The following is a 15,353-nucleotide window of genomic DNA, read 5'->3' as shown; positions in this document are numbered from 1 at the left end:
CAAAATCACCTATGGCACAGTTGTTGGTAGCCCCAATGGTTCATTTTTAAAATAACTTCAACTAAAGTTATTCAGACTTGAACACAATAATTAACTAGACACAAAATCTAACGTTAGTAGCCATTTCCATCCCTAGACTAATTATGCAGAAAATCTGTTGGATATGATGAATGGATGATTCAAATAGATAAAAGCTGAAGGGCCAACATTGTAATGGTTTACAGAAAACAAACAGCTGTCCTATCAATTTTATAAACTATGAAGATCACAGATCCAAATAATTTTGCGCTTGACGGTTTTGTTAAACACATTTTTTATTTATTTTTTTTCATTTGGAATATTGTCCCACTGAAAATGTCTCTTAAAAGTAAATGCTTTGGGGAATAGTGTAAGATTATAGTTTCAGATGCTTTCAAATGACAGCATGAGTTATTCAATGATTAATAAACTCGCTTTTAGTGTTTGTTCTTCCTTCTCGGCTGCAGCAGTGGCTCAGATGTTTGACGTGGAGTAAGCTCCTTTCCAAATAGTTATTTTGGATGCTGATAAATACCTTTTTCATGATGGTGTAATTGATTTTACTGTCTGTTCTCCATTGTAAGGCATTACTCAATGTACAGTAATTCTCCTCTGAGGAGGGATGATGAAAATTATGCAATCAATATTCATCTGTTATAAGAGAAGCAGGTTTCAAAACCAACCCTTTAAAATAAGTATCTGTCAAGGAACAGCACAATATATTGATGAATAAAGTATGTAAAAAGCGAGAAGACAATGATGCAAAGGCATTCATACCCATCAACATTTCCACTTCATATTACAACCACAATTTCTATTGTATTTTAGTCAATTCAATTCAGTTTATTTATGTAACACTTGATCATAACATGTCACAATCCTTCAAAAAGTTGTCTAGAGAAATCTGACAGATTTCATCAAGTCAATGACGAGCAGCGTTCGCTTCTCCTAGAAAAGGATTTATTGACTGTAGACCAGTTATTGACTACAGCTATCCTACATACTGTTCATGCATGACAGTGGAGAGGAAAAACTCCCCCTTAACATGAAGAAACCTCCAGCAGAACCAGAACCAGAACCTGGCTCAGTGCAAACGGCCATCTGCCACAACTCGGAGAGTTTAAGACAAAGCAGATACAAACAAGAAAAAGAAAGCACTCCTACATTTGTTCTTCTGTGTTAAAGAAAAGTAAAAACTTAATGGTAGGAGAGGGAGACTGTTAAGTGATTTGCAGCATTACCTCAGCTGATTCCCTTCTTCAGGAAAGTATTGTAGCAAAACAGAACACCAGACCGACCAGATGTAGCTTCTGTGGGGAGAGAAAACTAAAAGAAAACAAAGTTAACAGTTGAAACAACAGCAAATTGGAGAGTAGAAGAAAAGTAGCAGCAAGAGGAAAAGAGGTCAGTTTCTCCTCCAGCAGCCTAAGCCTAAAGCAGCATAACTAAAGGGATGGCTCAAGATTTATTTAAGTTTAGTTGATAGGGACAGACAAAATCACATTGACGAACTGAGTGAAACAGCAGTCCCACATCTGTATTATGGTGCTTATAGCATAATAACATAGGCATGTTTTTAGACTGTCTTTTATAAACAATAACTAAGAATTAAAAAGTGACACAAAAGAAAGAATGGGATGTAAAGTGAAAAATAACAAATTGCTTCACACATTTATTTCCCAACAAAACAGCGAACTGTGGTGTGTTTTCACAGCTTTTAATTCTCCACCCACCTGGAAGAGACACGTTAAAAATGAAGGAAGGTGTTCTGGTCAGATGAGTCCACATCTGAACTTTATTTTTAATTGTGAAAAATGTTTGCAACCACATATTATTTTCCCTCCACTTCACATTTAGGCAATACTTTGTTTTGCTATGTGGTATGAAATCACAATGGCTTCACATTGGATTAAACAGTCAAGATAACAGTTCTTAAAATAGGGCTTTTGCACATCAATACATTAAAAATATCTTTTTTGGGGGGTGGCATTTAGGTCAAGCTGTGAAGTCCCTGAAGCTACCAACTGCATTTATCTGGGTGTAGCGACCATCATTCTAGCTGCTTGCTGTGGGGAAGATATTATCTGTGAGTTGCCTCATTAAGCTGAAAAACAACAAAGCTACCTTGTTCCTTCAACAACTCCTGATTCTTGAGCCACATCCGCTGAAAATCCCAGGGCATTTTGGGCTGAAATCCATTTGCTGTGGGCTTTATAGTAGCCAGATGGCAAAAGTCAAAGTAAGATTAAATGGTCAAGGTGAAGCATTCTTTTCAAACTGTCCTCCCTCACCGTCTCTTTCATTACTACCTGCGGTGGGGTTTTTTTTGTTGCACCTCTCATCCTGAGGCTCAGCGCTGGTTCAGAGCAGGCAGTCTTTCAGAATGAGTGACAGAGAGAAGTTGACCAAGTGAAAGGGGCAGAAATTACAATATGCTTCCTGTTGCAAAGTGGAGTCCATTTAGAGGCAGGAAATAAAACATCTCTAGTATTTTTATATGCTGCATATTCTCCTTTAAGTTAAAGTTTAAATGTATTTCCAGTATAAAATGGATAGGGCAGTGAAATGGTTTGCTTCTTTTTTCTTCACTAAAATATTTCAGATCAATGAAAAAACTTTTATATCACTTAATGATAACCTGAAGAAAAAAATAATAACCTAAAGTAGGGGGTTCATTCATGAAGAGAAAAAGGCTTTTTAATCCAACCTGGTCATTTATGAAAGAAGCGATTGCTCCCTTAACCGAATAACAGGTTGGGAAACTTTTGGTAGCATTAACTTTACATCACTGTAGATGAATTGAGCTTTGCAGAACTATTTTAATTAATCCACAATGTCTGTTGTTTACAGACCTACTTCCAGTCAGACCGGACATTGACTAGGCCAATTCAAAACCTTCATTTTGTTTGTCTTTTCTAAGACATTCAGAATGGTCTTGCCATTGCGCTTCAGTACGTCGACCTGCTGCACAATTCAAGTGAGCTTCAGGTCGAAACATGCATGGCCTCATGTTCTCCTGGGAGATTTACAGCAACAATGAGAAGCAGTCTCTGACCATCACATTAAGACCACTACATTTGACTGGCAAAATGTTTTTTTTTTGTCTGACATGGTTTATGCATCCCAGATGCATCAGGATGCACATTTTCAAAAGATTCCACTGTTGGATATTTTCAAGAAAGTCTTGTGAATCATCCTGATGAAAGTGAAGTCTGCTGTGCTTAAATGCTTTTCTGGATCCTTTTGTGAACTCATGGATGATCGGTTTATTTGTTCATGGAGTAATTTTCGTAGAAATTGTACTTTGTTTGCCATTAATAGCCAGTAGCTCATAGTTTCCTGGAGATCTAAAGTTTTAGAAATTGCTTTGCAATCCTTTCCAGATTGATAAAAAAAATTGTGGTGCTTAAATTTCTTTAGTTTTTTTTATTTTTTTTTTTAGATTTTTTAGCCTACTTCAAATTGTCAGAAGTGTTTCTTTGGTGATTTCTTGACAAATACCACCAGAGTGTGCCTGGTGTAACTGAAAATGTGGATTATCGCAATTAATACATGATTTATCAAGAAGGGCAATAATGTTTTTACATATTGTCAAGTTTATTTGGATAGGTTCTTTCATTAAAATGAACAGTGTATTATAAAACCACATTTTATATTGACTAAGCTTATATCTCATATTAAACTGTGTTGCATTTACATGTGGCAAAAAGCAGAAGAAATCTGTGCGGAGGAAAATCCTTTTTTCCACAGCTCCATATTTACATACATTTTATTTCCTCCACAGATATTACACTGAGAGAATATTATTTCAGATTTTTAGACCGTTTACATATGAATGGGTTCCTGAGAAAATGCCCTGTAAGCATCACAGCGACTTATAAACCATCTGAATCTTTTATAGGTCAACAAGACCTGAGAGAAAACTTGCAGAATTGCTTGGATTTAAATGATAAATCTCGTTGAACTGCTGGGTTGCTTGAATATTTAAACACCTCTTCATAATTCATATTTTTATACAACACTTAACACCACTCTGAGCAGGCACCTCTCGTTTCTGATGTCCATGGTTTCCCGTTGTGTCGACTAAGAGCTGCTGACCTGATTTTAGGCAGGATCATATTGTAGCTGAGAGTCTCAGGCTTGATCTCCAGTCAGGGTCATACTTCATAGCCGTTGGTAATCCTCACAAACTGTGCATATGCGCGATAGCGAAACCTTCCGTGTCGCAGGGGCATGAAATGAAAACATGCATGGCTGGATGTGTGGGGAAGCTGTTTTATAATTATCCAGGCTGTAATTTGGTGATTAAGAGCGCCAAGATAAAGATTAATTGCAGAAGCATTTTGACTGTAGAACAGATAATTGCTTCTTTTCAGCAAACTGTAAAAGGATGTTGCACGGAGCTGCTGTGTGTTTGGAGTGTATGCATGCAAACAAATTTAGAATGAATTAGATGAACTATGCCAAGAAACATCACTTTTATTTGCTTCACTCCTGTGCAGGGGCATCTCAGTTTAAGGATAAGGAATCTAAAACTTTGTGAAGTGCCATGCAGAGTCCCAACTCAAGCTGGATTGTAGGATACTCCAGTAAAGATGAGCTTTAGGCACACACATCTCAGCAGCATCAAAGACCTCCTGCTGCTCCGTCAAAAAAGTACGGTGTTTTCTTTTACAGAAGATGGTTGTTTCAAATCTTATCAGTTTTCCTCCAGACAGGATAATCAATACTTGATGAGGATTCATTTTCTCTGCCGGTTTGTTCTCGTCACCTTCTAACATGCCTTCCCTGAAAAATACATTTGTTACTCGACTCTGTTGCCATTTAAGACTGCTGAAGGTCAAGCTGTGAATTTACAGACACTGTTTGTCTTGCTGGCTTGTCCCAGGCAGCTTTGTCGGTGTTTATATCGTAGGTGTGGATAGGCAGCCTTTCCAATTTATTACATTTGAGAGGGGGAGGGATGACTCAAGAACATGTTGGGAAGTCATTGTAAAAAAGCACAGAAAAGTTTGAGCTACTTCTGAAGTTATTTGAAGCATTTATTTTTGTCCTGTTGAAATGTATTTTAATGGAAAAAATACTATATTAAGGGAAAAGTTGACTGGCAAAGATGAGCTGTGCCTTGCTAAATTATTCATTTCATCTTGAACTTTCCCATGTTTTATCTCATTTTCATTCACAGTCATTCATTTTACTGGAATGATGCAACAGACCAACATAAATCATTACATAAGGGTGAAAGGAAACGATGCACAGTTTTGTTTCTTTTTAACCGATATGTAATCAGCCCACTTTGTAGAAACACTTTTAATGGGGCAAGTCTTCAGGAATTTTCAAGTTTTTCCTCAGATTCTTAATTGAATAACTAGACTTTAACTAGGCCATTATCTAAACTACTTGATTGAAGATGAACCTCAAAGTCTCATGTCTTTCTTTGGCAGCCTCTCACAGATTCTCATCCAGGCTTGCTCTGTATTAAACTCTATCAGCTATGACCTGTAAAAAAAAAGAAGAGTAAACCCACAGTATGATGCTGCCACAACCATGTTGTACTGCTAAATTGGTGATTTTGGAGTAAAATGCAGTATTGTATTTCATAAGTACAACATTTTACATATAAGCAAAACATATAAAGTTTTGATCTCATATAACCAGAGATCCTCCAGGCTTAATGTGTCCCTTAGATTAAATTTATATTCTGATAATTTTATATTTTGTCTGTTTGATCTCATTTTAAAATATTTAATCAGATTTTATGATCACTTACTCAGTGCTTCAGTAGTCTTTTTATGAAATAGATTTTTTTTATTCTAGAGTAATTTCTTGGAAAGCTACTTTTTACTTTTACTTAGAAAAATTTGTTAAAATAGTGCTACTCTTATTTGACTGCCTACATTATATTCCTCACCAATTATTTAATATGAGGAATAAACCTAATCTTCTTTCCTTTCTATGTAGAAGTAGTGCTTACTATTGTTTTTATTTTATTTTTTTTTACATATTTAAAGAAAATCTTTGTCACAATGAGCAATAAATATTCTTATACTGAGAAGTATAACCAGTTTTGCTAGACTATAAATTTAAAGCTAACTGGAAATTAAAACCAGTATGAGTGTAGTATGAGTTTTAAATAGATAGATGGAAAAAAATGGAAATCTGCATGCAGCAGGATCCAAACATTGCAGTCTTACATTTTTATATTGTGCTTTTCTAAACGATGTCAATGTGAACGATTTTACTCTCAGTTCTTTTGTTTTGCTGTTTGATCAAACTGAGTTATTCCAGCAACTCTATTTCTTTCAGTTCCACTTTCCAGCTCTGTCAGTTCTCAATCCAATCATCAGTTTTGACAACACTGCTTTTCTCCACTCGTTTTTCCCTGAACCAATCAAAATTCAGTCTTTTTATCCCTCAGTGAGTTATCCAAAGCATCTCTATCTTTTCTCAAGCGGTAGGACGGGCATTCGTTTTTCTGTCTTCAGGATTTATATGCATCTACTGCTAATCTATTGATGAGTCTTATGTGTCACCATCACACCAGACTAAGCCCGGAGTATGACATCTAAAGTTAGCCACAACATGGATGATTCCTGCTTATAGAAGTATTTGCAGATGCATGATGAACCCAGTACTTAAGGGCATTATGTAGATTTAAGCAGGACCGTTAACGTTGGCAACGAAGTTAAAAAATCTCAACAAAAGGTTGAAATGAACAAATTTTGTCACAAACAAATGTGGTGTCCATATGAGACCCTATGGCTATATACTGGGGTTCCTCTGGAAATTGGCTCACAGCTGGAGAAAAGCGCGCATCCCTCCAAATTGCACCTCCAGGCTGTTTAATAAGACAGAAGGAAGCCGTGAGTTTTTCAAGCTTTAGTTAAAATGTAAAATATGTTTTTTCTATCAAAGAGATGCCCAGGCAAAAGGATGGAGGATGGGGAAAAAGGACTCGCAGGCAACAAAAAATATTAGATTATATTTAAAAAATCAAATATCAAAGCAATCATGATAAACTAGTGTAATGTTTTATTAAACAATCAAAGCTGTGTGATTTTAGTTAGAAACGTTATTTTAGATCTGGAAAGACCTTTCAGTAAAAGAAATGTAGTTTTGTTTCTGTCAACAAGGACAGTATATGAGTCACTGAGAAAGCTGTATGTATTTACCCAAGTTTTATAACTGGCAAGTTTGCTTTTGAGTAAATGTCACAAGATATTTATGATTCTACTTTATAAGATTGAAGCAGAAAAATAGTTAATAAAAGAGAAACACTTTTAACATTTTCAGTTGTAGGCGGATTTGAATCTGTCAATAAAAATTTCACCCCAGCATTGTTTTTATGTGTCTGTCTGAATCAACTGCATGTGCAGGTGAGCAAAACGTGCTGTAATTGTAATTGACGCCTGGGCTGCACTTTGGACCTCCGTGCATTAAATTTTCTTAATTAGTGTAAGATTTCCTCATGTAATGAATATAAAATAATATACCAAACACATCAGTTTCTGCTCCATAAAGTTGAGCTTTCGCAGTTAGTTTTTTTAAATGCATCTCTTTATCTTAAATCTTTTTTTCTGTGAAATTTGTACAAATGGACTTCAGGAAAATTATTTCATGTTTACATTAATTTCAGTTACATTTGTGTAGCACATCTGTTTCTGTCAAGTTGTAAAAACACTAAAACATTACGTTTTTAAGTCCTTACACTTTTTAAATGTGCAGGGTTGATGCATTCAGCAGAACATATCACATTGTTTTAATATACCATTATTTTAAAAGAAGAATGTTTTCCTTTCATTGCAGCAGTTCTGTATAAACAATATTATCCAATAGTGCAATATAGTGTCTAAATTGCTGATGTTGTTTTTTTACAAGCCAACAACACCGACAAGTAGTGCTGACTACAGCAGTCTTAATGTGAAATCCTGGTTTGTGCCACTTAATGTTGCCACCTTCCCGTAGCTGAGCCTTGCACAGATGGAAATGTTAGATCATCTCCTGCACTCTCAGGGTTTAAAATTACACACACACACACACACACACACACACAGCCACAGGTGAGAGAAATTAATCCAGGTCCACATCTGAACCATCCGGGGAAAATAGAACTGTCGATGACCAGAACTCTGCTTCTTTTGTGTGCAGTTTTGCTAGAGTAATAAAAATTCCCTTTGAGGGAAATGTATTCAGAGAAGGCAAACAAACAGTCAAAAACTTTAGCTCTGACTCAACTGGTGGTGTGGGTGGGAAAAGAGCTTGTGAAAGAGCAAGATTTGTCATATCAAGACAAGACGTGTGCTTGGCTGTTTTTGTGGATTCACATCACTGCACCAAAGTATCTATTTTGTCCTTTTGTGTGAGGAACAGAATGACAGTGCTTACAACCGCTGTTGCCACTAAGCACAAGCTCAGATAGTCGCTGTGTGCCTGAGGTGGATTTTAAACAGGCTTTCTTATTTAGGATTCATTTACCCTCCTGCAGCTTTGTTTCTTGGCAATGCATTTAATCTCAAAGAAATAGCAATATGGTCATTATTTGCATTGATCAAACTGTTCATAGCATACACAGAGTTGAACCTAAATGTTTCCATCATCAGAAATAACCCTGCAAAATATGATAAAACTCAAAAACAATTTATATTTGTGAAAGAAAACTTTACGCATTGCAATTCTTTTTCAGAGTGAAGTAATTAAACAAAACATACTTTCGAAAGTTTAAATCTGCTTTGTTTTTTTCATATGTTAAATTTCACCTGCTAATGTTTAAATGTCCATTGGAAAGTTGCAACTTGACCACTGACTTCTTGAAGTGATGAACAGACTTCTTGCTTTAATTTGTCTGGATATCAAACCAATTCAACTCATCTCGATTGGTTAGGTGTTGACTAATTAAAATGTTTTGATGAGACAGTCTTTTTGTTGTTCAGACTGGTGTCTGAACAACAAGTGGCACAGAAGTGACCTGAAAATGCAGAGCATCACACTCTGTTTGCTGTGTTAACACTTATGGTCATAAATGCTGTTTTGGCTCAAGGTTTATTTTGAAGGAGATCAACGCTGCTAACAGGAAGCTGCATGTCAATGTGACTAGCTTGATGCACGTATGCATGACCTTGTTTTTCACAAAGGGTGAATAAAGAAGCACAAACTCTTAAAAATAACAATAATACAGTGAACCACTGGTATGTATTGGGGTTAAGGAGCATAGTCACATGTGAATACCTAAGACCCATGAATACTTCTGGCCCTCTCAAAAAATGCTTATAGCTGCCCATCTTAATAGTTCAGACACCAAAAGTACCTTAATATGAATCTTAACACTATCGAGAAGCTAATCTCTACAGTCTTCCATATTTGGCGCTTCCTTAATGGTACTCCTGGATTGGCTAGTTTGCAATTGCCAGCCAACAGTGTGTCAAGTAACATTACATCTAGGTATTTCAGTCCTTGCCTTGGTCAGACAGTGTGTTCCAACAGGATCATACACACATAAAAAGATTGTTTCGGAAAGGTGCTTCTCAAAATCCAGACCTCAGCTTTTTTTAACATTCTTAACTATGTTTGTAAGAGTTATCCACACTGAGAAACAAACCAGTTAAAATTAACATTATCAATTATTCCCAAAGCAGAAGTCAAACGTTCAGACAAATTTTTTCCGTAAGTGTGTTGGTGGCAAAAACCCGTCTCTGTTTAATATACAGTTTGCTAATGGAAATCTGTCCAAATATTAGCAGGGGACATGTGTATGTGTCAGTTATTATGTAGACTCTGTAAATTAGAAAATATTTATGTTAAACTCAAATATGTGTAACCAGTTCTATTTTTTTTATGGTAGTTAGTTGCTCAATCATCTCACACTGGAAAAAAAAAACAAATTCAAATTTATGATTAAAAGCCCATAATTTAAATTTAAGTCTGTCATGAATGGATGTAAGCTTCCCACCTGTACTGAACTGATTATCTAATTTATTTTCTCCTAACACTGGTCACAAAGTTGGCATTTACTAAATAATTTCTTAAAAAAATAAATATACTCATTGGACCAATAACTTTAAAATGATTTTATGACGAAACCTTACAGCCAGTGAGAAAGCAGGAAAGCCTTTATCTTTTACACAGTATTTGATCAAAGAGCCACATATAAAAACGCACTTCTTTTAAGAGACAGGGCTTTCACCGCTGTTTTTTTTACCCTCATTACTTTGATTTTCTCATTGGGTCTCGTCTCACTTTGACAAGGTAAAGCCCTCGACTACTAAGAAACAACTGAGAAACAGAAATACACGCCACAGCACACAGACCCTTTAGGTTTTCGATTGGAATGCAACACACAATTCAAAAATATACTCTATTTTTTTTTTTTTTGCAGTAGATTTTTGTTTTCTTTGTACATATAGAAAAAATACACAGGTAATTAAATTCACCATGGGAAATGCTTTGAGTCATCGGTAATGCCGCTGTGACAGCACTGCTCTGTCTGCACTACGTGTCTGCAGTGTCCTGTGTGCCATTAAGCATCAGGGATCATCATCTCCCGTGTGTTCACATGAGTGTTCACACGACCTAAAAGGTGTGGAACACTGCTCCCTGCCAGCATCCTGAGAGTCCCATTTACTCATATTGACATTTCGTAGGGTTCACCCCCGACATTATGTCATGTGTGTTCACAGGTTGTCACTTCGGGTAGAGGCGTCTGGTCCTGCATGACCACTTGAGGTGGAGTGGGCGCAGGACGAGCTTGTGCAACTGAGTTTTTCTGCAGCTCCACTCCAAAGGCAGGAGGAGCGTTCTGCAACTGTCTTCTGTACTGCACAAAGCTGCAGGTCTTTAGGATGATGGCCAGTATGTTCTTTCCGATTAGGATGCCAGATACTCTTGCGTCCCTGTACAGAAACATGTTTCCTCCACGGATGAAGAGCGTGATGATGTTAATGGTCACCAGGCTGAGGATGGGGTACAGTAGCATCTTGTGGGGGACAATGTTTATGCCCTGCATGCTGATTTCGCTCAAAGACACACAGGGCAGCACAAGGAGCAAGATGTAGCAGTAGAAGAACATGAGGCCTTCTGCCCACAGAGGAAGCCCTTTCTTCTGAGGCTCCCACAGGTTAGCTTGAATGTCCAGTATGTCCAGCAAGTCGACCACTACCCAGAAGAGGCGATTGCGAATCTCTTCCCGTTTCTTGAAAGCCCTGACGTACTCCATGTGGTCGATGGCCACCAGCACAATGAACAGCACTGGAATGCAAATGGACAGCAGCAATGTCAAGGCTTTCCTCGCGAGAGCGTCCAAGCTCTTCCTGTCTGCTTTGTAGTTCTGATACACAAAGTAGACTTTGATCTCGAGCACAAAGATATAGAGGAACCAGAGGATCATGGCATAGCCTCGTTTGGCAGTCCGCACCTCAGCGCCCACCCACACTGCCACGTATCGGAGCACGATCAAAAAACAGATGTCCCCCACCATCACCATGATGCAGATGCCAATCTTGCGGGGTCCGTGGTTCTGCTCCACCAGGTAGGCATCAATTAGTGCCATGCTGCTCATGATAAGAATGGTGGAAAGGCAAACGTGGGGCTTGTTGGTGGGGGGTGGGGGTACCATCCTTGCCTGGGTTGAAGGTGGTGGGAAAGGAGGAGGAGGAGAGTTGCTGACTGGGGAGTGCAGAGGTTTCTCAGTTTAAACTAGATGGTGGTTTTCCCCTCCATTTCTTCTGTCTCGGAAAGAATCCAGGATACATTAATTGGATTCCCAGAGATCACTTCAATCAATCTCTGTTTGTGCCCAAGCCACCTGCTGGGTAGACAGCACCCCTCATTTAGTAAATGATGCTCATTGGCAAATGGTGTGTAAACATCCAGGACAACTTGTCAAATGAATTAATAGATGTCAAGGTGTGCATACCTTTTACACCTTAATCATCATTTGTTAAACATAACTGTTCAATCAGTGGGTTTCAATTTGTGTTATTAGATTAGACAAAAGCTGCATCATTGTGCTTTCACTAGAGCCATCCATTATTTGGACTCGAGCTTAAGATTTAGAGGGAAGAAAATCTAGCCCAATACTCACTTGTCCCTTTTCATACTTTCTCTTAATAACTGGCAGCAAGCAATCATCCATGAGAGAAAACCCATAGGTAATCCACAGGAGACGAGAAAATGCCTGAGATCTTCTCCTTCTCTCAGACATAAATCCAGCAGACGTAGATGGATTTTTTTTTCTTTATGGTGCAAAGAAGAAATCGCAAAATACTGCCGTCATAATCCACTTTCTACTCTGAATCAGGAGGAGGCATCTCAACGGTCCCCAAGACAACTCTCCATTTCTGTAACTAAGAAGAAATCTGTGATGTGCTCAAACGGTTTACAGGCCCAACTCCAAAAAAAAAAAAAAAAAAAAGTAGCAAAGTTTGGAAAAAAAATCTTATTTTAGAAGACAAATTTCTCTCCAGAAGTTAATATCCATCATCCACGGGCAACAACATGAGACATTTCTTGGTTAAGTCAGAAGAAACTGAAGGGTTGTAGTGGATTTTTAAATGCAGTGGCTGTCTCGCTGTCCTTTTTCCACTCTGGTTTTTGTGAGAGTATCTCTCTGTGTGCGTTTCTGCTGTCGCCACGCTTCGTTTTCCGAAGTAAAATGCTGCCCCCTTGGCGAGCTCCTGTCTGCTTTTCCGCTTCTCTGTCTCCTTCTGGAAGCTTTTTGCCAGAGCCACCAGGATCAACAGTGTCAGTGGATTCCCCTGTCCCCAGTCGGCACCACCGGCACAGCGTTACTCCAACGCAGCCGCCTCTTCCCGGTCTCTGTGCGCTTCTTAGCCCCTCTGTATGAAGTGTAGAGAGAAGCACTCCTCTGCCGCGTGCAGACGCACTCCTGAGGTTTCTTTTGCTCTGGAGCTCGCAGCCACCTTCCTCTTCTTTCTCCCTCTTCTGCTGAAGTAAAGGCACTTGCTGTGTGGAGGTGACGCTCAGCAGAGCACAGCTGCAGAGAGACGGAGAGAAAAGAGGTAGAGAGAGGGAGAGACTTTTCTAGGGGGTGGAGAGAGGCAGGCTGAGGAGGGGGGTTAGCTGAATGCACAACTTCTCCCTCTCTCACCTCGTTTCCTCCTCTTCTTTTTTGTCACATTATGCTTAGCGCTGATATCCTATTTTCTCCGGCAATCTCATTTTTTAGTTCCCAGATGAAGTGGTGCTTTCCTCACTCTTTAAGAAGCTCGTTACCTCAACATGCATTTTTTTCTCTCTCTCTCTCTCTCGACTTGGAAGGTGCAGAGATTTAGAGTGAGCTACTGGACAGAGGAAATCCTCTTCAGGGGGACGGGATGTAGAAATCCAGCTTCCCAGAATGCTGTGAATGTTGGTGGGGAGAGTTAGTGAGGTGAAGGGGGAGGCAGCGGCTCCTCCTGACAGAGAGCCTTTCTATTGATCCACCAACAGAGCAGTGAATCAGGACACTGAGATGTGGCCAGAGACCACAGATGAGGGGTAAGACAGGGAGGTACAGGTGTGGAGAGAGCAAATGAGCAAAAGAAGTAAATGCAAAAACATCCGAGATAAGACCGAATAAAGAATGCATGGGTTGGGACTAGATGTCAAGGCAACATTTGAGTCAGACAGAATAGATTGAAAGATGATACAGTGCCTTTCAAAAGTATGTTTCTCCTAAAATGTTGCCTTTTCTTTAGGAAATTGCTCATGCTCAGATTGAATAGAGTGTCTGTGAGCAGCAATTTCCAAATATTCCCAAAGGTTCATTGTTGGATTTAATTTTTAACTTTAACACATTACTTTGTACTAAGCCATATGCTTTTAAATTTCTAGAGTTGCTGTTCTGCAGAAACTCTCAGGTGGTTAGCTCTGTCAGCCTTCCCAATAACTGAGTGGCTTCCCTTTCATCTGGTTAGAAATGTCTCTGTAGCATGATGATGCCAACATCTTGTCTCACTGTGGGAGTGGAGTGTTTAGGATTGTGTGCAGTCTCAGAATCGATTCACATATGAAACTGTGGGCTTAGCAAATCACTGTAAAACCCATTACTGTGTATGCTAAGGGTCTGCAACTCCAGTCCCCAAGTGCCACTGTCCTGCAACTTCTGGATCCATCTCTGCTCCAACACACCTAAATCAGGCTTTTGCAAAACCTGCTGACACGCCATGGAGGTAATTAAGCCTTTCGATTCAGATGTGTTGGAGCAGAGATACAAGACAGCAGCACTTGATGACTGGAGTTGTAAACTACTAGAGTATGTGTTGAGTGACAGCAGAGCATTAAGCATGTGACTTTGCTCCTTGCATGCAAGTTAAACAATAATTTAACTTGCTGGGAGGAATCTTCTTGATGATTGTGCTGCAGTATGTGGCGTAGTGGGTGGACATTGAGGTGCAGACTGCCAGATGAGTTTACGCCATAATCCTCTGGCTCTTCTTCATCTTTGTGCTTGAGATCAAAGTCTACATTGTGTATCAAAACTACAAAGGAAACCGGAAAAGCTTTGCATGTCAAATAATTTTACCTTGTCATCTGACCGCCTAAAATCTTAGACAACAAGGGTGACGAAGACTTGAACAGAAGAAGCTCGCGGGGCCTCTGTATCCAAACATTAAAGATGTATTGTAATCTAAATAAAAAGCTGCCCATACAATAATACTTCCCTAGAATCAATTTTAGTGTTTAGTATCAGTAAGCTGTACGTGATGGTGAATTATTAAATAACAACCAATGCCCTTCATTAACTTATTTGTGTCCTTCTTGTGACCTGCTCAGCGGTCTTCTCACACTGTTGATTCTAGTGCAGAGCATGCCGCTGCTTACAGCTTCTGTTTTCCTCATTATACGTATCATAATCTCATCTGACGAGAATAATTTCTTCACGGCAGTTTGCCCCACATAGCCTGGGGCAAACTGCCGTGGTGCTTCTTGTGTCTTTGCCTTTGTCATTCCTTCATAAAGGCCAGATCTGTGGAGAGAGGCACGATGACTTAGTTGTTCTGTCAGCAGATTCTTCCACTTGAGTTGATGATCTTTGTAGCTCCTCCAGAGTTACTTTGTGCCTTTTGGGCTCCTCTCTGCTCAGTTAAGAAAGATGAACATGTCTTGGTAGGTTTGCAGTTGTTTGTATTGTCTTTTTTTATGCGTTTCTTGGTCTTCATTGTAATGTTTGTTCACTGTTGTTCCTTAAAAACCTCTGAGATTTTGTTTTAGATGGATTCTGGTTACTAATTCAGTAGCAGAGTATCAGAATAAAAGGAAAAGAATGTTAATGCACACCACACTTTACAATTTATGTGACATTTTCTTTCAGCTTGTCAATTATGTGTTGGTCAATCCAT

At 38.9% G+C, this 15,353-nt stretch overlaps 1 protein-coding gene across 1 annotated transcript; it reads right to left on the bottom strand.

The window, feature by feature from the left end:
• Positions 1-1,489: 1,489 nt before the first annotated feature.
• Positions 1,490-13,393, bottom strand: LOC103137646 (transmembrane protein 121). Its single transcript, XM_016671214.1, has 2 exons — positions 12,095-13,393; positions 1,490-11,815 (listed from the first exon to the last, which is right to left on the bottom strand). The coding sequence occupies exon 2, from the start codon at positions 11,624-11,626 to the stop codon at positions 10,676-10,678; it is 951 nt and encodes a 316-aa protein (XP_016526700.1). The 5' UTR covers positions 11,627-11,815; positions 12,095-13,393; the 3' UTR covers positions 1,490-10,675.
• Positions 13,394-15,353: the final 1,960 nt, after the last annotated feature.

Source organism: Poecilia formosa, unplaced genomic scaffold, assembly GCF_000485575.1.
Source record: "Poecilia formosa unplaced genomic scaffold, Poecilia_formosa-5.1.2 Scaffold42, whole genome shotgun sequence".
Lineage (NCBI taxonomy): Eukaryota > Metazoa > Chordata > Actinopteri > Cyprinodontiformes > Poeciliidae > Poecilia > Poecilia formosa.
The sequence above is the reverse complement of the archived record's forward strand: the minus strand, read 5'-3'. Positions and strand labels throughout refer to the sequence as shown.